General features: G+C 42.3%; 1 protein-coding gene across 2 annotated transcripts in view; it reads right to left on the bottom strand.

Annotated features, from left to right (window-relative positions):
- Positions 1-11150: 11150 nt before the first annotated feature.
- The window catches only part of NEGR1 (neuronal growth regulator 1), a 672070-nt gene continuing 660452 nt past the window's right edge, over positions 11151-22768 (bottom strand). For both annotated transcript variants that reach the window (XM_075320310.1, XM_075320311.1), the window contains one exon: positions 11151-14719. In XM_075320310.1, coding sequence (XP_075176425.1) covers positions 14595-14719 — 125 coding nt within the window. In that variant the 3' untranslated portion in view covers positions 11151-14594. The remainder of the gene's footprint in view (positions 14720-22768) is intronic.

Below are 22768 nucleotides of genomic sequence, written 5' to 3'. Positions count from 1 at the left end.
CCACTAAGTGTCCTCTTACAGTAGCAATGCCCACTAAGTGTCCTCTTACAGTAGCAATGCCCACTAAGTGTCCTCTTATATTAGGAATGTCCCCTAAGTGTCCTCTTACAGTAGGAATGCTCCTTACGTTTCCTTGTACAGTAGGAACGCCCCCTAAGTGTCCTCATAGTGTAGGAATGCTCCCTAAGTGCCCTTTTACAGTAGAAATGCCCTCTATGTGCCCTCATACAGTAGAAATGCCCCCTAAGCACACTTTTACAGTAAAAATGCCCCTTAAGTGCACTCTTACAGTGGCAATGCCTCTTAGTGTCTTTGTACAGTAGAAATGTCACCTAGTGCTCTCTTAAAGTAGAAATACCTCTTAAGTGCTCACTTACACTAGGAATGCCCCCTAAGTGTCCTCTGAAAGTACAATTGCCCTTTATAATATGTAAGTATCCATGTCAATTAATAATGAACTTGAGTGTCCCTTTTAGGAAGTATTAATGCCCTCTGACTTCTCTCTTAGGTATAAATAATAGTTCCCCCGTGTACCATGTTTGTGGGCCCCCATAAAAAATGTAACATATACAGTACTCACCTAATTCTGGCCTCCCGATGTCTTCTTATAACCTGCACATAGAGTGAGTCGGCCGGTGGAGGCAGCACAGTTGAGTGAGGTCTTGGCACCAGGACTCGGACGTCTTGTAGACCATGAGCCAACAGCAGCCAGAGGTCTACAAGGTGGAGAGTGTCGGGAGATAGATTATGGCTCCTGTTCTAACACAAGATACAAATGTATCGGCAATATTATGACACTGATACAGTTGATAGCGGCGTTCACCCTGAGCTCAGGGGTATCGGGCCAGGAGTTTGTAACTTGTGTCCTGGATGTTCAACACTACTCGCACCTTTAGGCCATCCCGACACCAAACAGGTTCTACGATGAGAGGGAGACTGTGACACCCACCTGGACCCCCATAAAAAAGCTTCTTACTATTGAATGTAGGCAAGAAGGAGATCATGAGCCCGCTCCTCGCCTGACTCCGCAATGCCCTTATTTTCTGTACCCATTGGGGCCATCTGATCTGTGGCCCTTCTTTCTATGAAGTCCATCACCTGCTTCTCTGATACATTTTTAAAGGTTGATTTATCAGCATTAATATTATATATAGACCCTGCTCCCATGTTCTGTAACCTATAGAGGAATCTTATATTTCCCGCCTGCAATAACTGTCTGGGCTTGGAGGCACGTTCCGGCGTCTCGTGGCGGGGCACGTTCCTGCATTGTGGCCGCGCTTTTACAGTCATTTTCATACAAGATAAACAGAATTACATATATATCACAATTCATTTGTCACACACAATTATCTCTTGGTACAACATGGTACATGCAATTAGTAGATATTTCATTATAGCAAATTATACACTTGTGGTGTCTGGAGCCTTTCACAAAACGGAGGAGAGTTTAGTAGAGCAAATAATTAAAAGCTTAAACAACAGATTGTTTTTCATGTGATGATATCGGGTAACGCACAGTGCGATATAACATATTGCAGGACACCTTGAGTAGTAAGAGAATTAGCGCTGCTGATTTAAAGGAGCCTGACGCCAAGAAGCGTCATCCGATGTCACGGAGATAAGTCAGAAGATAAATGGATTAGACACCTTACATCTAAACTGACATATCGCCCGAGATTAAAGGTGCAAGACGAGCAGCTCGGAAAAAAAAATATATTTTTGATACTCTGTCTGGAGATGTTTCAACTATTGTGTCAATCTGTAGCCACCCGGTAGTTGTGATGTGAATTGCAGCCTAATGAGATTTTTCTAACGTGTTGCAATAATATATTGTCATGCTCGCCGTCAGGTGATGGTACTGCGGCAAGCTGAAGAGGACCCATTGGACCAAAGGGAGACCCCGGGCCCACCCTAATGTGGGGTAGAGGACCGGGACTGTGGTAGCTGACCCCCAGGACAGGGGCGAACACAGGAGCAGGCAGGACAGAGTCTCAAGTGCAGACAGGGACCAGCAGGGTGGCTCAAGGCAGGCAGCATAGGCAGGATGGACAGGCAGAGTCTCTACCACCAACAGGGCAGGACGGACAGGCAGAGTCTCTAGCAAGGCAGGGTCCAGGTACAGGCAGGAGGGGACTGGAACCAGGTGCGGACAGGCAGGACGGGCTGGTAGCCAGATACAGGCAGGACATGCTGGAGCCAGATGCCAATAGGCAGGATGGGCTGAGAACCAGGTATGGACAGGACGGGACCAGATAGGACAGGTGACCTGATGATTTACTAGACAGAACAAACTGACTATCAGGAACTATGGTGTTGAATAGGCAACTCCCCTAGTGGGAGATCACCCTAAATACCCAGTGCCTCTTAGCAATAGGCTGAGAGACACTTCCCGGGAGTGGCATGCTGGCCCTTTAAGAGTGGGGTAACGGAGCATCCGCATTCCCTAGGAGCCCTCCCGGAGGTCCTGTGATGCGCGCAGTGACTCCGAGAGGTGGGCGGCAGAGGAACCCACATGGAGGAGCGAGCAGGGACGTCGGCCAGTGAGGGAGCCGGACGCGGCGGTGAGTCAATACGTGTCCCTGCAAGAGGGGAGAGTCAGGGACGCAGCGTTACATACAGTGTGTCCACCCATCTGCTGTCCACCGCCATTAACTTGGCCACTCCACACAGCCAAGGACTTGTAGGATGGTCTCCATGAGGTATCGCTTCATGTCCGCAGTCTTGTGAGTTTTACACGGTCTAATCATAGTATTTCTGTATGCAAGGTGTCGATTTGTATTGAATTGATGACGACCTACAATTTTTTAATTCACTTTTTTTCTCCATCTCGTTCCGTTTTCGAGATAAAAATGCTAACTCCATTGTTTTCCACCAGGTGGCGCTATAGGTGGTTTCATTGCGTAGCGCTTGGCTACTTTACTATACCTAGACACCACTTCTATGCCTATAGCTGCCGCCATTCTCAAGTTAATGGTGGTGGACAGGATATGGGTGGACACACTGTATATTACATTTGTATAGTGAGAAATGTTAAAGGGATATTCTCAGGGTTAATATTTATCCATTGGGCAAGGCTTAATGGAAAGTTTAAAGAAAGAAGCTCTGTAGAGCCCCCTCTGAAGGAGCCTGCGCATCTCTGATCCATTAATTACTCATGGGACTGCTTTAGAAGACTGAGTGCAGCACTCCACTAATTCCGCCAATCCTATAGTCAATGACCGAGGTGGAGGCATGCACCCCCTCCAGTCTACACAGGACTCAGCAGAGTGTCTCTCTCGGGGCTCTGCAGTATAGACATGGGTGGATGGAAGCCTGTGCCTAGGGCGGCCATGTGGAAACGAGCACTTGCTTTCCAAGGTCAGGACTGAATTTATCTTCACAGCTCTATATCCTTTCCACAAAGGGGGTGTCCAATATTTTAAAAAATGAATCTGAGTGTGCCCAGGGTGGTGTAAGACAATAGAATAAAAAGACACTTATACTCCTCGGCACTTGGTACTGTGTTTCCCGCCAGTCTCCTGGAATCAACAACCAGCAGGTGGAGTTATGTGACCGCTGCAGTCAATCACTACTTACCTGAAGAGGGCAACTTTTTTTTCAATCTGTTTGGGCAGAAAATAAAGGCTGTAGCAGTACAGCATACCAGTGGAGGCACCAGTTCAGTAGGTAACTATAGATTTTTGTTCATTTCTTACCAGTACTAGGCCCATTAAGGTTACATTTTAATGTAGTAGACATCCCCTTTAAGATTATTTACTCTTCTGTAGTTTCCAATCATATTTCCTTTCCAGCTGCAGTGACGTCTTGAAGAAAAAAGGAACAACTCTGCCCTCCCAAACCCTTCCATTTCCCCCACTACAATATCTCCATATAACATTGTATCACTATTGAATCTTTATATTTAAAAATCGCTGAAAATAAAAACAAGATACTTAATATCTGGCAATAATTGGAGTCTTCATTAGTAAAGCCAATGTAGCAGACATTACATATCACCCCACACGATTGCAGTGAACTTCAATTGTAATTTGTTTATCACCTTTCAACACGGTTTTATTTATTTATTTTTTTTCATCCCAAAACTTTTAGAAATCTTTTTTATTTCTTAATATTTCTATATTGTGGTTGTAATGTTGTTTTTCTATTACAGAGCTCTAAATCCCCTGTTTAGACAGAGTTAAATGATAAAGTTTTGACTTCCTGTGGCCACCACTAGGGGGAGCTCCGGAGTTTACTGCATACTGCACACTCAATAATCATCCGAACACACTGAGCTCACTGGCTCCCTCTACAGGAGATGTCTGTTATGGTTTTTAACAACATATATACATTGGGAAGTCAGATCACAAACAATATTGAAATTTCCATTTAGTTTGACATCAAATTCTCATAGGAGACCATTGAATTTTACGGAGAGCACGAAGTCTAATTTTCGATATTAGAATGAAATGATTTAAGGAACCCTTATAAAATAGAATACCTGGTACCGGAATATTACAACACAATGTTTACTGGAGTGAGAAATCATTTCTGTGTACTTGATAAGCCCAAATTAATTACAAAATTGAATTGACGGGCGTACGTGCTCCCCGGCACAGAACAGGACGCGGGCGCGTTGTGCTTTGGTTTTCAAGATGCCACTCTGCATTCAAGTAATATGTCTCAGCACTGGAAGATCTCCACTCATGTCAAAAATATATTAAAAAAATATCCCCGGCACTGGGATGACCCTTGTGCTCAGTAATGGCCCCCTTGAAATTTAGAGGATCCATATCATGGAAGGTGGAGGCTTCAGCTGGAAGCTATTCTGTGTATGCACCTGTATATCAGCCTTATTACATTCTTATTGTTTTCCATGTAACACTGTACTAAAAGGTTAAACATTCCCTTTAAATAATACCCTTAGAAATCCTCCATATTTTCCAATCTTATATAACATCTGACTTCTGTGTTTTTTTTGGGGTGCAGAGCTCTAAATCCCAAAGATGTACATGAAGTTACAAAATCACATCCCACCACTAGGGGGAGCACATGAGCTTAATGTATACTGTTTCAACCTTCAGTTTCAGTGGGAGCCCCCTTGTGGCAACTGGAAGCTGCTCAAATGTTATAATTGACATTTAAATATACTCATTATACAGATTACAAAAAGATACCAGTATTTGTCATTTCATTAAAAACAAAATTAATATTCCGTTGGCAAAGAAGTTGTGCAGACAAGCGGGACACCTCCTGCTGGAGAAATATAAATGGACAATATAGTTAGCTTCCAGATGGGGAAGGAGACTGATTCTGTCCAGAGCCTAACCCCAGCAGCACAGATTACCAGCTGTACTAAGGGTAAAAGGTAGACGCAAAATAAAAGTGTAATTTTATAATCAGCAAGACTTTGAATTACTTTTACCCAACAATTAACAGCCCTTTAGTACCTTTGCATGAAAAGTATTCAAATGATAACCCCCTTTACCTTATGGCTTCAGATGAGGATTTGCTTCTCTGTACCTGAAAATGGAGCACAAACACTAAGAAAATCTGAAGGGAAAATACTCCCTCTGGTGTCTAATTACACAGGGAGCAATACAGCCCATAGTAGCAATATGTGTATACTGAGGAATACTGCCCCTAGTGGTCATATATGTACAGGAGGGAATACTGCCCCTAGTGGTCATATATGTGCGAGAGGGAATACTGCCCCTAGTGGTTATATATGTACAGGAGGGAATACTGCCCCCTAGAGGTCATATATGTATAGGAGGGAATACTGCCCCTGTGGTTATATATGTATAGGAGGGAATACTGCCCCTGTGGTTATATATGTATAGGAGGGAATACTGCCCCTAGTTATTATATATGTGCAGGAGGGAATACTGCCCCTAGTGGTTATATATGTACAGGAGGGAATACTGCCCCTAGTGGTTATATATGTACAGGAGGGAATACTGCCCCTAGTGGTTATATATGTATAGGAGGGAATACTGCCCCTGTGGTTATGTATAGGAGGGAATACTGCCCCTGTGGTTATACATATATAGGATGGAATACTGCCCCTAGTTATTATATATGTGCAGGAGGGAATACTGCCCCTAGTGGTTATATATGTACAGGAGGGAATACTGCCCCTAGTGGTTATATATATGTACAGGAGGGAATACTGCCCCTAGTGGTTATATATGTACAGCAGAAGGGAATACTGCCCCTAGTGGTTATATATGTACAGCAGAAGGGAATACTGCCCCTAGTGGTTATATATGTATAGGAGGGAATACTGCCCCTAGTGGTTATATATGTATAGGAGGGATTACTGTCCCTAGTGGTCAAATATGTACAGGAGGGAATACTGCCCCTAGTGCTTATATATGTACATGAGGGAATACTGCCCCTAGTGGTTATATATGTATAGGAGGGAATACTGCCCCTAGTGCTTATATATGTACAGGAGGGAATACTGCCCCTAGTGCTTATATATGTACAGGAGGGAATACTGCCCCTAGTGGTCATATATGTACGGGAGGGAATACTGCCCCTAGTGGTCATATATGTATAGGAGAGAATACTGCCCCTAGTGGTCATATATGTGCAGGAGGGAATACTACCCCTAGTGGTCATATATGTATAGGAGAGAATACTGCCCCTAGTGGTCATATATGTACGGGAGGGAATACTGCCCCTAGTGGTTATATATGTATAGGAGGGAATACTGCCCCTAGTGGTCATATATGTGCAGGAGGGAATACTACCCCTAGTGGTCATATATGTATAGGAGAGAATACTGCCCCTAGTGGTCATATATGTATAGGAGAGAATACTGCCCCTAGTGGTTATACAGTGTGTCCACCCATATCCTGTCCACCGCCATTAACTTGAGAACGGCGGCAGCTATAGGCATAGAAGTGGTGTCTAGGTATAGTAAAGTAGCCATGCGCTACGCAATTAAACCACCTATAGCGCTACCTGGTGGAAAACAACGGAGATAGTATTTTTATCTGGAAAACGGAACGAGATAGAGAAAAAAAGTGAATTACAAAGTTGTAGGGCATGATCATTTCAATACGAATCGACACCTGGCGGTGGACAGGATATGGGTGGACACACTGTATATCACCTTCCATTAGTCGGTAGATTCTGACTACATTATATGCGGGTATTATAGCAGCGGCCGCTCAGTTATTGCCTCTGACTCACGCTCTAAAAATGGCTCCTCATATCTAAAGAAAAAAGAGAAGCTATTATTTGATTTTTTTCAGCATGTTCTCTTGTCAAACCTAATAAATAATCCAGCTCTTTACACACGATTATATCTTCAAGGTGTCGTGTCATCTACTTCTTGGCAGATTCTTGGTGAAGCAGATAAGTGAGGAAATGATTAACAAGTATTTTATATTTAACAAAGACTGAAGGAGATAAAGCAGGATCCGTTCTCCGGAGCGCCGGGTGTCAGCGCCATACACAGAGCCCAACGGGAGGAAGAGATTTTGGGATGAGCCGCATCATCCTACTCTGCGTGCGAGGAATTCTTTTCCCTCCTTCCCACAACACGGATGACTTCATGTTGTCTCAGATCTGCCGCTAACTACAGCAGCCAGCCGAGGGCCGAGACTATGGAGAGAGAAGAACTGGGAAATCCAGAAGGGAAGGATTGGAGGAAGGACGATAGGAAATGAATCTAAGACTCGATAGAAGCCGCGGACATCAGGTGTCCAAGTCCCAAATAATCCTGGAATGGAGCAATGTTTACACCAGTCATAGCTGTTCTGAGAAAGATAGCATTTCTTATAAATTGATTTTCCTTTTCTTCCCTCGTTTTCTTCCTTTGTTGCTTTCCCAAACTCTCCTGTTTGTCCTTCCTAGCTCCTCACTCGTTTTCCTTATTCCTTCCCTGCTCTCTTGATTTTTACTCTGCTTTACCTACTTACCTCACTCCTTTCTTTTCTGTCTTCTATGCCTCTTTTTGTTCCATCCTTTGCTTTTACTTTAACCTTCCTCCACTTTTCCTCCCTTCTTCCCAACCTTCCTTCTTCCTTATTATCTCCTTTTACCTCCTTTTATTTCTTTACAATCCTTCTCTCTATTCCCCTTCCTAATCATTTTCCATCTCTCCTTCCTATCCCACTCCTTTCTATAATTTTCCTCTTCTTTCATTTCTCCTTTATAGCTACCATTCTTAATGTCTTCCCTTTCCTCCTTTTTTTTCCATTCATTGGTTCCCTTAGTTCTTTATTCCCTCCCTTCATCTCCCATTCTCCTTTCACTTTCAGCTATCTTTTATTCACTTGTCCATTCCTTCTTTTCCTTCCTTCCTTTCTTCCTCCCTATTCTCACTCACTCAATCTCTTCTTTTCCTGTAATTTCAACACTCCTTTCAAGCTCTCTAGCTTTACCCTTTCCCAATCCTTCCCACCTTCATCACTTCTTTTTTTCTATTCACTTTTCCTTCCTTTATATCCTTCCTTGTTTGCTCCCTTCTATTCATTGATTTTCATTTCATGTCTCCTTTGAAGCATCTGCCTTTTCCCATTTAGTTCTGTCTTTCCTTCACTTTTCAACCCCTTTATTTTTTCCTCCAGATTTCTTCCACCCTCATTATGTTTCTCCATTCCTTTCATCCTTATTTAAAAGCTACATTCTTCCAAAATTTTCCCCTATGCCCTTGCTTCTTTTTTTCTATCTGCCATCAGTGGCACAACTAGAGTTTGATGGGACCCGGTGCAAAGTTTGTACCTTGGCCACCCCCCACGTACACCGACACTTGGGGAACAAGATAATGATGCTGACACTCGGGGTACGGGATAATGACGCTAACACTTGGCTTTTTCCCTCAGCACCCAGATTTCCCATGATCTGAAATCCCTCTATCAGCACCCAGCTTTCCTATGTTCTGATATCCATCTTGTCCTCAGCACACAGCTTCTTCATGCTCTGCTATAAATCTTTCCCTCAGCACCCAGCTTTCCCAAACCAGAGCATGGGAAAGCTGGGTGCTGAGGGAAAGAGTCTTTTACCTTCAGCATAAAGCTTTCCCATCCCATACTTGTATTTTTGTCCCCCTCGCATATAGTTCTCCAAATATAATGGCCCCCCACAAAGCCTTCTATATAGTATAATGGGTCCTTCATAACCCGTCATATATTACAATGCACCCCAATAGTCCTCTATGTATTATAATGCCTTTCCCATAGTCCTGCATGTATAAAGTAGCCTTCATAGCCCTCCAATTATTGTAATGCAACTCCCATAGACTTGTATGTATTATAATTCACCCCATAGTTCCCCATATATTATAATGCACCCCATAGTACTCCATACATTATACTGCACCCCATAGTCCTCCATATATTATACTGCACCACATAGTCCTCCATATATTATAATGCACCCCATAGTCCTCCATGTTCTATAATGTAGCTCCCATAGTCTTCCATATATTATAATGCAGCCCTTATGGTGCTATATATATTATTATGCAGCCCCATTGTCCTCCATGTATAATGCAACCCTATAGTCCATGTATAAGTTGTCTTTCATATTGTATTATACAGCCCCATAGTCCTCCATGTATAATGCACCCCTATAGTCATGTATAGGGTGTCCTTGATATTGTATTATGCAGGCCCATAGTCCTCCATGTATAATGCAGCCCCTAGACCTCTATGTATAATGCAGCCCCATAGACCTCCATGTATAATGCAGCCCCATAGACCTCCATGTATAATGCAGCCCCCTAGGCCTCTGGCCACAGTTTAATCACTGATTAAAAAACAAGCAAACAACAAGTCTTCACCTCTCCTTGTTCCCCCGCTGCTCTGGTCAGAGCGTCCTCCCGTCCTGCGCTCTGCAGTATCAGCACAACAGTCGCACAGGAGTGACATCACTGCACTCGGGTGAGACTTCGAGTGCAGGCATAGGGGGAGAATGATGAAGCATGGAGCTGGGCGTGGCGCTCGATGCTTCATCATTGCTGTGCGTGATGACGGACGACAGAGGCCCGATGCCGACGCCTCTGACACCGTGCCCCTCTGACTCACGGGCCATATAGCGGCTGCGTGGTCTGCCACTGAACAGCGCAACTCCTCTCTCACAGAGAGAAGCAGGCTGCTGATCTGCAGGGGGAGCGCTGGGCCCCTAACCTGCCGGGCCCAGTCGCGATGACGACCTCTGCGACCGCAGTCGTTACGCCCCAGTCCGCCATCCCTTCTCCCTTACATCCTTTTTTCCTACCTTTCCTTCTTTATTTTCCTTTTACTCTCTAACTTCATCCTAACTTTCAAACTTATATTCATCCAAACTTTTCTTCCTCTTCCTTCATCCCTTAGTACTTCCTTTCCTCTCTCTTCTACTCTCTCCTTCCCTTTTCTCTATCTCTTTTAAACTATTATTCTTCCTTCCTCGCCTTCATCTCTTCTAAACTATTCCTATTCCTTCCTTCTCCTCTCTTTCCTTCCTCCCCCTCCTTCCCTTTTCTCTATCCTTTTTTTAAACTATTCCTATTCTTCCTTCCTTCCTTGATTGCTTTCTTCCCTTTTCTCTTCCTCTTTTAGGCCTAAGCCACACGGCATGAAAATCGGAGCGAGTGGAATGCGATGTTTTATCGCATTCCGCTCGGCCCGATATTAGCCTATGTCCCAGCACCCATAAACTATTATTTGCTCAGCCCTAATCGGCCCAAGAAAACAATCGCAGCATGCTGCAACTGTAATGTGAGACTCTTTCTCTCATACCCATTCAAGTCTATGGGACGAGAGAAAGATTGCACTGCACTCGCACTACACCGGTGTACCGCGAGTGCAGGGCGAGAATGGCAATAGCTGGCAACGTAGGAGAGAGGGAGATAAATCCCTCCCTTTCCTCCTCAGCGCTGGCCCGCCCCTCCTCAGAGCCGGCCCCCCCTCCTCAGAGCCGGCCCTCCCCTCCTCAGTGCTGGTCCGCCCCCGCAGCTGTGGTCCGATCGCATGATCGGACCTCAGTCGCAGTGACATTCGGCTCCTGCTGTGCCACCAGCGCGATCCGAGTTTCATGCGAGGATCGCAGTAGATCCCCGTGTGGCCCCGGCCCTCAACTATTCCTCCTCTTCGTTCCTTTCTTCTCCTTTACCGTCTACCCATTTAGCTTGTTGAAACAAGTGAAGTGACACAATCAGACTCCGTAGACGTCAGTGATTTTTACCAGAGTTTTTATTTTCCGCTGAGTAGACCCATTTCCAAATATATCCACTTTTTTCTCAACTATTTTAGCTAGTTTCACAAATTCAGTACAAAATCAAGTGCAAAACAATACAGATTCCATGAAGTATCGGATGGATGATAAAATGGATTGTCACATTCTCGTTTGCACAACATTTTTCAAAAGAATTCTGAATAATACTTTTTGAAGAGGAATAGCTCTGAAATCACAAAAACATATGAGAATTGTGCTATAATCAGGGATCTGCAAAAACATGATGTAGGTCTCGTATGCCAAGAAGCTCAGCGCTGGACAATGTACTGCAGAGCCATTTCGTTTCGAGATGTGTCAGTGATTATATTTGTGCACCCCTCTGCCCTAGGATTCTCCATCTGCCATATTTTAGCTGCCAAATGATCATCATAATAGATATGTAAATGCATAACAACATTTTAGTATTCTTAATTATTTTTGGACTCCTCAGCCCAACACCCTTTTTGCCATTTTTTAAGCACCAATCCAAATTTTATCCCCAGACGAGAGAATTGAGTATGGATTTTACCATCTTTCCACTTCTAAAAGTCTTGTTTAGCAGTAAGACATGGCGGTCACATCAACATCTATCACCAAAAAGATAAAAAAAACTCAACCCCGACCCTATCACTAGTATCAAATTGTGATATAAGCTTTAACAATATATATTTATTCATAGGATAATGCCATCCACAGTATTTCTCTGAAGGATGATTGGATGCAGATGATTCGAGAAGGTTTTTTCAATATATTCACTTAATTTACCCAAACATATTCACTCTGTCCCACATGGAGATGACCTTTGTGTCACTGGCCATAGCTTGTGTTACCTAATCCAATATCAACACTGAATGGGTCCTGCCCGTAATGGCAAACCGTGGTTAAAACAACCCCCCAAACTACCATGGTGAAAACTCTCCAGAAGTCCTGAAGTCAGGTGGAACTTTTTTTGACCTTTTTATGGATGATCTAACCTAGGAGTTTGGCAAACTTAGTGAAGAGCTGAACCAGATCCCAGTTGGTTGAACGTGTTGACTTATGCACCACGTGTGATCTCTTATGTTATTTTTAATTCCACTTCTTTTGGGTCTTCAATAAATAATATTTGCCCATCAAAGGGTAAAGGCATATGAACACTGACCATTTATGAAGAGATTAACCTGGGGCTTTGGCAAATTGGGCAAAAAGTTGAACCACAGCCGAGTTTGTGAAAGGTTTTGACTTGGAGACTTTATAACGTCTCTCTTTGCAATTTTGATGACCACCAAAGCAAAGTCCACATCATCTGGATCTTCTTTGATACACAACGGCCTTTAAAATACTAAAATGTATATGTCTACTTGAGGATGGCTTGACCTAGGACTTTAACAAACTCGATGAAGAGTTAAAGTACAACCCTGATAGTGAAAGTTATAGCCGGGGAAACCTCATGATTTATCTCTTCTGCCATTTTGATGACCATTAGCAAAGTCCACCTTATCTTCATTTCTATAGCCTTAAAATAATTGGCAACATTTCACCATATTGGTGGATGACTTAATCTAGCATTTTAGTAAACTGGGTGAAGAGCTGAACTACATCCCAGATGGAAGAAGTTATAGCCTGGTAGACCTCATGTTAATTTATGTTATTTTGGTGACCATAAGCAAAGTTCATCTCATCTGACCATGACCGTTAATGAATGGTATAATCTGGGACGAAATGGGCAAAAAGTTGAACCAGATTCCAGAAGGTGGAAGGTATAGACTTATTTCTGAAGCAATTTTGATGGCCACCAACAAAGTCCACTTCATCTGAATCTTCATAGATACATATTTGTTCTCCTTAAAATGACTGAGGGTATTAGATCATAACCGTTCATGAATGTTTTAATCTAGAACGAAATGGGCGAAGAGTTGAACTTGATTCCAGAAGATGGAAGGTATAGGCTTATCTTTGAAGCAATTTCGATGGCCACCAACAAGGTCCACTTCATCTGGATCTTCATAGATACAGAAGTGTCCTTAACATGACTGAGGGCATTAGACCATGACTGGTTTAATCTTGGACAGAATGGGCGAAGAATTGAACCAGATTCCAGAAGGTGGAAGGTATAGACTTATCTTTGAAGCAATTTTGATGGCCACCAACAAGGTCCACTTCATCTGGATCTTCATAGATACAGAATTGGCCTTAAAATGACTGAGGGCATTAGACCATGACTGGTTTAATCTAGGAAAAAATGGGCGAAGAATTGAACCAGATTCCAGATGGTGAAGGTATAGACCTCATGACTTATCTCTGAAGCAATTTTGATGGCCATCAACAAAGTCCACTTCATCTGGATCTTCATAGGCACGTTTGCCCTTAAAACAGTTCTGACAATTGGGCCGTGCCTATCTGCCAACAAAAGCTGCGTTACATTAGATAATCTGCAGACGTGTGATCTCTGCATGGGTTGGAGAACACTTGAGATTGAACACCGGCTGACGTATGGACATTTTCATAAGCACACGTAAAAGTCTTTCACACTTGGGTGGCTACATGATATGAACTCCTAAAAATATGTTCTGTACATTTCAACATTTTTTTATATATATTTATATATATATATATATAGACTGAATCCCCCCTTAAGCTAATAAAACCCCCATCTGAATTAAAAAAAAAAAAAAAAAAAAAGTAACAAAACGTTATGAAGGCACACCCATGCGAGACATACAGGTATAAATTTAACTGCTTCATGCAGTTTGTTTTTTTTCCTCGTAGTTTTATTTTTGTATAATACTGTATCTGGATACCCAAAACTTGCAGTCGATCTAGCTGAATGTAACTGGTGTAATCTTTTGAAGGCAATATTTTTGTAATAAAAATGGAAAATGTTTGATACACACGAGTTCGAAATCAAATTTCAAAAGGCAAGAGAACGCGTGCCTCGGATCTTTGAAGTGTATTATTTGCCACGGCGATATTCTCTTGACTTTTCAATTATTATCGGGGGTGTTTTTGTAGTTTTTGTTTTTTTTTTTGCTTATTTTTGTAAACCATAACCCGCACCTACGGTCACCAGACTCTTTTTTGAAAACCTGTAAATTTACAAACATGAAGTCACAATTAATATCCTCTAAAAGTAATTTCAGAGCTGTCACGTTATAGTTTTTTTTTTTTGTTTTTTTTTGTTTTTTTTTCTTAAAAAAAGGACAATGTGTACTGCGTCACAACGTAATGCAGCTAATCGAAAAAAGAAGAATTAAAGTATTTACAAAAAAGAAAAAAAAAAAAAACCAATTCTAAAGAAGCCGATCATTCCCCATGTATGTACTGCCGACTACATCCCACACTGCGTCAGACAAACAGTACCAGGTCGCATCCTGCCATCAGCTATTTTGCAGACATCTTTAAAGCCTTGTTGTGGTTCGGTAGGTTTATTGTATCACCATGTTCTTAAGGTAGATTATGCTCGTGAAAGAGGAAAGTGTCAAAACCAGGTACCAACAGGAGAAGAGGATTTCTGCCCTTCCAGTGATGCCGTATTGGGCTGTGCTTGGAGCTGAAAAGACAAAAGAAAAAAAAACAAGGGGTAAATATTTTTTTTGTATTTTTTTTTAAATTATTTTTGAAGTTTTACTAATAAATTAAAAAATTGTTGTCCTTTCTTTTTTATAGTGAAAGTCTTCTATTAACTACATTGTGCCATTTTGTTATACCTCTGATGTTATAGTTACCTAATCAGTGGAACTCTTGGAGATTTCCACAACATTTTCCCCTTAACCTTCTTTGCTGGCAGTATAGCAGAAGAAAATAGGCCACACATGCTGCTTTTAGAGCCTCAACCAATGGTCCCTATATACCGTAAGTATGCTGCAGCAAATGCCTCCATAAAGGGGTTGTCCTAGATTAGAAAAAAATAACTGCTTTCTTCCAAAAATAGCACCACACCTGTTCTCAGGTTATGCCTAGTATTGCAGCTCTGACACATTCCTATTAATGGACTTGAACTGCACTTGCAGACGAGCTGCACCTCCTAATTCTCTCAATATTCAGTGAAAAACAGAGAGACACAGGAAGAAAAGCCAGTTGTCACATGATCATAAGTTTGAAAATCTGTACTCCTCATCAGTACATAAATTCATCACCAGAACCACCAGCAGTACAGAAATTTAGCATCAGAACCACCAGCAGTACAGAAATTCAGTATTAGAACCACCAGTAGTACATAAATTGATCATCAGACCCACTATCTGTACAGAAATACGGCCATATAATCCTCATTTGTACAAAAGCACAGCATCAAAAGTCTCATCAGTACAGGAAATCATCACCAGAACCACCATCAGCACATAGAAGATCAGGAAAAAAGTTGGCATCGAACTATTACTACACTGCTGAAGGTATGACATAAATCCAAATCAAATTCCACCTGTGAAATTGTGACACACACAAAAAATCCCAGGACCATGGGATAGCCCCAATAATATTCACCTAAGGAACAAACCAATTATTCCACATTTATGTCACCTTAATGGTACTGCAAGTGGGAAAAATCTCTAGATAACCCTCGTTCTCTCTTTCCTCTGCCTGCCAATGGAGATATTGGTTACTTTTGACCCGAATGTATCTCAGATAAGTGCAAATTGTTTATTTTCTATTTTTCCCTCACTATTTGATGGTATAACCCTTTAGATTTTACCCGATAAGAAGGGAGCTCAGGGATATCGTAGGAGGGAAAGCCGCCGAGGAATGGGGGCACCTCTTTACCTTTAGGGTGCGTGTAACCTAGGTTATATCTCCATTGGCAGGCAGAGGAAAGAGAGAACGAGGGTTATCTAGAGATTTTTCCCATTTGCAGTACCATTAAGGTGACATACGAGTGGAATAATTGGTTTGTTCCTTAGGTGAATATTATTGGGGCTATCCCATGGTCCTGGGATTTTTTGTGTGTGTCACAATTTCACAGGTGGAATTTGAATTGTTTTAATATATTTCAATAAAAATTGGTTTTAGATATACTAATTGAGGTAGCTTCTGGGTGCAAATAATTGATATACTACCTTTTGAATCGTTTTCCAAGTGTTAAATTACATAAATCCAGAAAACTGAATTAAGGTGGTTTTATTCAATACATTTCAAAGTGTCACCCAACTTCTTCATAAGGAAATCCACCAAAATAACAAACACAGCATCAAAGCCCTCATCAGTACAGGAATACATCACCAGAACCAACATCAGTTCATGGTACATCAACTCTAAAGTCAGGTCAATCCCATAGACATTTCTATCACATGAACCTACAACTTCCAGTAGGATCTTAAAAATGGTAAGAAGATTCTGGGAATTGTTATTAGTCATCATCAGACTGCGGCGGTACATGAGTGGAGTATCCATGTGATGACTGTTGGAACCAGCAAGCAGTGCCTAATCCTTACAGTGAGTAAATTACAGGGTTAGAATTGGGCATGTTACAGGGCTAAATGTTATAATTAAAGGGCTTGGCCAGGTATGTTCTGAAAGTCTCCAGTCACTCTAGGTGACTGCAGGGTTCAGAATTTTCACAGCGCGCACATTGCACAGTTTTAGGATTTTCCCCTAACAGTGGCAAGAGTGAACGTATGTGAATCAAATACTTGCAGTTTTGTGACCTCCCAGTCTCACCGCTTGCACCAGAGAGTCATGACAGCGTGCACTGTGCACAGTTAAAATTCAGAAGTTTGCAGTCACATAGAGCAACTGCAGACTCATCACAAATTTGAACAACCCCTTTCATACTCATAAAATAAGTAAAAACATAGTAACCCTTAACTTGTCAGATGACACAATACTTTATTAACACAGCCATGTATAGCATAATCTTATAAGTTATGGATTGTTACATGTGTACAGGATCACAACTAGTAACAGTAGAGGAATACATCACCAGAACCACCCAAGGTACAGAAATACATAATTAAAAACCCCATCAGCACAGAAACACAAAATCACAACCTTCATCAGTGCATAAATTCATCATCAGAACCACCAACAGTACAGAAATTCATCATCAGCGCCCCTATTAGTACAGAACTACATAACTAGAAGCCCCAGCAGTACAGAAACACATAATTATAACCCTTATCAGTACAGAAATACATCATCAGAAGCACCATCAGTACATGAATTCATCACCAGTACCACCAGCAGTACAGAAATTCATCATCAGAACCATAATCAGTACAGAAATACATAATCAAAACCACCAGCAGTACATAAATTCATCCCCAGAACCACCAGCAGTACAGAAATTCATCATCAGAACCACAAGCATTGCAGAAATTATTCATCAGAACCAAAGAAATACATCATCAGAACACCCAGTAGTACAGATACTCATCATCAGACCCACCATCAGTACAGAAATACATCCATATAATCCCCATTTGTACAGAAACACAGCATCAAAACCTTCCTCAGTACATGAATAGATCACCAGAACCACCATCAGTACATTGTACATCAACTGTAATGTCAGGTCAATCCCATAATCATTTGTATCACATGAACCTACAACTTCCAGTATGACCTTTACAATGGTAAGAAGACAGTTGGAATTGTTATCAGTCATCATCAGTCTGCAGTCATACAGGAACCACAGTATGGAAGAGAATTAGTCAGTATCACAAATAAACATTAACATCCAGGAACCTTATAGATAACACTGTCTCTGATCATAGTTTTCTCTTTCGTTTCTTCATCTTGTCCAGATACCATGATGACGTCTCACATCCACAGCTCGTCCCTGCAGACTTCCATCTTCTCCGGTCTTCTGCAGCAAATCCAGAAACTATGCACTTAAAAATAGCAAAATGATTATAATGCTCCTGAATAAAAATATCTGCCCTACACTGTACTCCTGAAAAAATAATTTCCCGTCACTGTGTTCCCAGCACAAAATATGATACACACACTATCCATCTTATGGTACATGCCCGCTATACTGTCCTCTTCTTTCCACACTGAGCCCCATCTTCACACTGTCCTCTACACTGTGTCCCCATATACTACCCAGTCTCTATACTGTGCTTCCTCATCAAATTCCCCCTGTCCCCTCCTTGCTGAGGCCTCACACTGTTCCCCTATGCTGCCCCCTCTCCATACCCCCCCCCCCAGACTACCCAGTCTCTGTTCTGTGCCCCCTCAAAGTTTTCTCATCCCACACTGTCTCCTCACTCATCCCCCTCAGTCCTCATACTGTGCCCACATACATTCCCCCTCACTCCTCACGGTGTCCACACCCACCCCCACCCACTCCCCACTCCCCATATTGTGTCCACATAAATTCCACCCTTGCTCCCAATACTGTGTCTACATACATTCCCCCTCACTCCTCATACTACGTCCGCATACATTCACCCCTTGCTCCTCATATTGCGGCCAAACACATCCTGCCCCCTTGTTCACCATATGATATCCTCAAATTCCCCTCACTTGATACCCATTCTGTGTTTTCTAAATTTCATCCCCTCCTTTGCTCAACATACTGTGTCCATATGTACTCTTCCCCTCGCTCCCCATACTATGTCTGTATACATCCCCCCCATCCGCTCTCCTCACACTTGTTCCTCAAATTTCTTGCACTAATTGAAATAAATCTTCGGTGTCTTCAGCACCACTGGAGCACTTCTCTCCAGCACTGTCAGCCGCCTCTGAGGCGCCAGTGAGTGACGTCAGCAGTGTGGTCAGCTGATCTGATGATGCTGCTGATGTCGCCCTGACTTGGAAGTGACGGCAGTCTTCAATTATACTCACGTCTGGTCTGAAAGACCCCGAGTACAATTGACCACTGGTAACCGATGCACTGCACCTTCTCTGAGCAGGCTGTCAGCTTGACAGCCGGCTCAGAGAATGGCCTATTCTCAATACAGGGGGAAGCAAAATGCAGCCATCGGGGAGACACTTCAGAGCGCTGCATCAGGTGGCTCGACAGTACCCCCCTGCTGGCTGCACACAGGACACGTGCCCTGCCTCCCCCCAACCGGATACATCACTGATCTATCTCTTATCTATTGAGCCTCAGACTAATTTTCCTGGCGCGAGGAATTATAATTTTTTTTTTTTTAAATCTGTTCTTTTTGAAAACCTTTTAAAATGTTGTGTTCAGGATCCATTACGTGAAGTAACTAATATATAGTCACCGCTGCAATCGTCTACCTGTTCTGTGAAACCTGGAACTAATCATATGACTTGTAATATTAACTTTCCGTAGCCGGGTCATGGTTCTAATGGTTCATTTACAATATAAATCCCCGCACAGTCCCAATCCGTGTCCCTTCTAATTGACAGCAATTTTAGGATGGAGCAATATCAGCTGACCTTCGTCGTTACACCGTTTATCCTATTTCTACAACCTTCCTACTGGAGATAATTGGTTTTGACAGTATTCACTTACATGTTGCTGTTCTGTGTGTTTCTTACAACCAAGTTATTAATGAGATTACAGCTGACCCAGAACCATGACGTTCTCGTATACATCACTACTGCGCAGGGGGAGGGGTAATATAGCTTGTGGGGTAAAGGACAACGCTCAGCAATCAAATCCAAACCCAGAGCTCCCATCAAGCCTTGTAATTATTCAATACAGATATTTTTTAGTTAAATTATTCCCCAAAGCTATCAACATATAATATTGTTTCAATATACAGGGGTTTAACAGTTATATTCTTGTACATAGGGGGCAGTGTTATGATTCAGGAACCGAGGGGGATCAAAAAATATGGAATCCCAAAAAAGTAACAGAGTGGCTGGAAACTTAATGGACTGCAGACCTAATCCTGACACACAACTAACAGTAGCCGTGGGACGAGCCTACGATGACCTGGACGCCTCGACAAAGCCGGAGAACTAAATAATCTCACAGATAGAAATATAAGAAAACTAATCTGCCTCAGAGTAGTCCCCAAAGATAGATAGATAGCCCCCCACATGTAAAGGCTACGGTGATATAGAAAAACACAATACAAAGCCAGAAAAGACAGATTCAGCAAAGGTGAGGCCCAAACTATCTTTATAGGAAAGGATAGGAAAGAGCAATCGTCTGCAGCTGTAAAAACCCTAATATATATCAGCAGTTCTGATATGGAAAAATCCTGAGGTCACACAACCTCTCCCCCACTGTATCAGCACTGTGATGTTACTGGGATCAAAAAACACTAATACAGATGAGGGACTGAATTAATACCAAGCATGACAAACACAAACCTTGCAGAATCATGGAGATAAGTATACAGACACTCCCAGCAGGGAATGATCCCATTCCACCACAACTCCACACAGACAAAATAGGAGGTACAAAGACCACTTATCTGAGAGGAGTTCCGGTAGTGAGCAGAGCTGGTTACAGAATGTCCTTAACACACAGGAGACATTGACCACCGGCAAGTAACAGGAGAAAACTACTCAGTTAAATAGCCCAATCGGACCCTGACTGCCAGTCCTACACAGATGTGTGGCTTTCATTCCACATATCAACTGTACTGCCAGCACTAACCACAAGAGGGAGCCCCAAACTGGAAAACGTATTCACAACAGAGCAGTAGTATAGTAGTTATACTCTTGTACATAGGGAGCAGTATTATAGTAATAGTCTACACAGGTGCAGTGTGTAGATGTGTTCTATTTTGTGTGTTACACAGATAATATGCTGTTTGTGTTTGTAAGAGAACTATTTATTTTGTGTTGTTTTGCTTCTTTCTTTGCAGCCTGTATTCTCTGCTGCTGTAGCTATCCTCTCCTGCCTGTATCAGTCTAGTCATAAATATACATTCAGATTATTGTGTTTACAAACCATGGCCTACTTCTATTTGAATTCTGATTTATGTATATTTCTTAACAAAATTACTCATTTATGAGATACATTGTGGCAGAATGCAGGCAGCTGCTTGTGCAGAGCAGACTCGCTGACATAAAGAGATACGTAGGTAGGAAATGTCATATTTCATCTTGCAGACCTTACGTGCCAAATTACAAATAATTGTTTATCGCCTCCAGTATGACGTTAGATGGGGTAATAGCATTTTACAGCATTTGCAACTGCAGCTACAGAACCAAAAAAATAAGGGATCATTTTAACACTTGAACTATTATTTATTTATTTTTTTAGACCTTTTTCCATGTCTGGATTTTATTTATTAATCTAAGAGATTTCTGCTAGAATTTACATAATATCAGAATTTGGAATTCTTCAAACTTTCTCCTAAAAATCAATGTTGATGCCATAGGGGCCAAGTTTGGTTCCCATCGCTGTTCCTCATAGTTCTGATCCTGGTGGGTGTCAAACCTCTGCACAATTTGCACCAAAGAGGGAGAACGATGGCATATCCATTCTATGCATTCGGATGACCTGACGCTATCATCTTGTTTTTGGTTTTTCAGACTTCACCTGAACAACTCTATTGATGGATCTCATTAAAAAGGCGCAGTAATTAAAATTAATTCCATAAGAGTCGATCAGAATGGGTCTAAGAGCTGGAGAATAGAGTTTACATGATTAGATATTGACATTTTAAGTTAAGGAATTATTTTAACCCTTTTCGTTGAATAGATTTTCTAGTGGGTGAAAGGCACGCCAAAAACCCTTCATCTATGTAGATCATGGAACACAAGAAGGTGGCCTGAAGACCACAATGAAAAAACGATGACTGGAACAATCTGATCGATTTGATGCAAAATGGTGATTTTAAAGGGTTTGTTAACTTTGGACAACCCCCTTCACAGGCAGAATGTGACTTAATAAGGGGTTTGCAGACATTAGCATTTGCACTGAACATCGGTGGCTGGTAGAGTAAACTGGCAAGTGTTCGATTTTCCTAGAGCATCACAGGCCAAATGTAGTCTACACAGTTCCCATTGTGATCAGTGAGCAGTTTATATAGAGAGAGGGTCTTTTTGTAGCCTTTACTCAGACTATTGGATGTGATCCCAATCCTAGTGGGGTCATTTACCTGCTGGGGCCATTGTATACTCCCGCAGTGCTCCTTACACATGGTGCCAAGGAAGGGGTCACCTAAATTATTATCTCTACGAAAATGCTAGCCTCCTCTGTGGCCTCCCTGCTAACACGCTCACCCCTCTCCTGTCCATCCTTAACTCTGCTGCCTGACTATTCCACCTTACTACTCACTACCGCCCCACTTCTTCCCTCTGCAAATCCCTCTATTGGCTCCCTATTCTCCACCATATTGAATTCAAACTACTAACACTGACCTACAAAGTCATCCGTAATATGTCTCCTCCGTATATCACCGAACTAATGTCCCAATTTACTCCAACACGTAATCTCTGGTCCTCCCAAGATCTCCTCCTCTCCGCCACACTTATCCATTCCTCATCCAACCACCTTCAAGATTTCTCCTGAGTTTCCTTTGTCCTGTAATTCGCTGCCTCAACACATCAGATTATCTGCTACACATTCAAGATTCAAATGAAATTTGAAAACCTATCTGTTCAAGCATGCCTATAGTCTCTAATGACCCCCATCGCCTCACCACCACTGGAGCTGCCGCCTGACCACCGTTGGAGCTACCGACTCACCACTGCCGGAGCTGCCACCTCACCACTGTTGGAGTTG

Source organism: Anomaloglossus baeobatrachus, chromosome 8 (genome assembly GCF_048569485.1).
Source record: "Anomaloglossus baeobatrachus isolate aAnoBae1 chromosome 8, aAnoBae1.hap1, whole genome shotgun sequence".
Lineage (NCBI taxonomy): Eukaryota > Metazoa > Chordata > Amphibia > Anura > Aromobatidae > Anomaloglossus > Anomaloglossus baeobatrachus.
The sequence above is the reverse complement of the archived record's forward strand: the minus strand, read 5'-3'. Positions and strand labels throughout refer to the sequence as shown.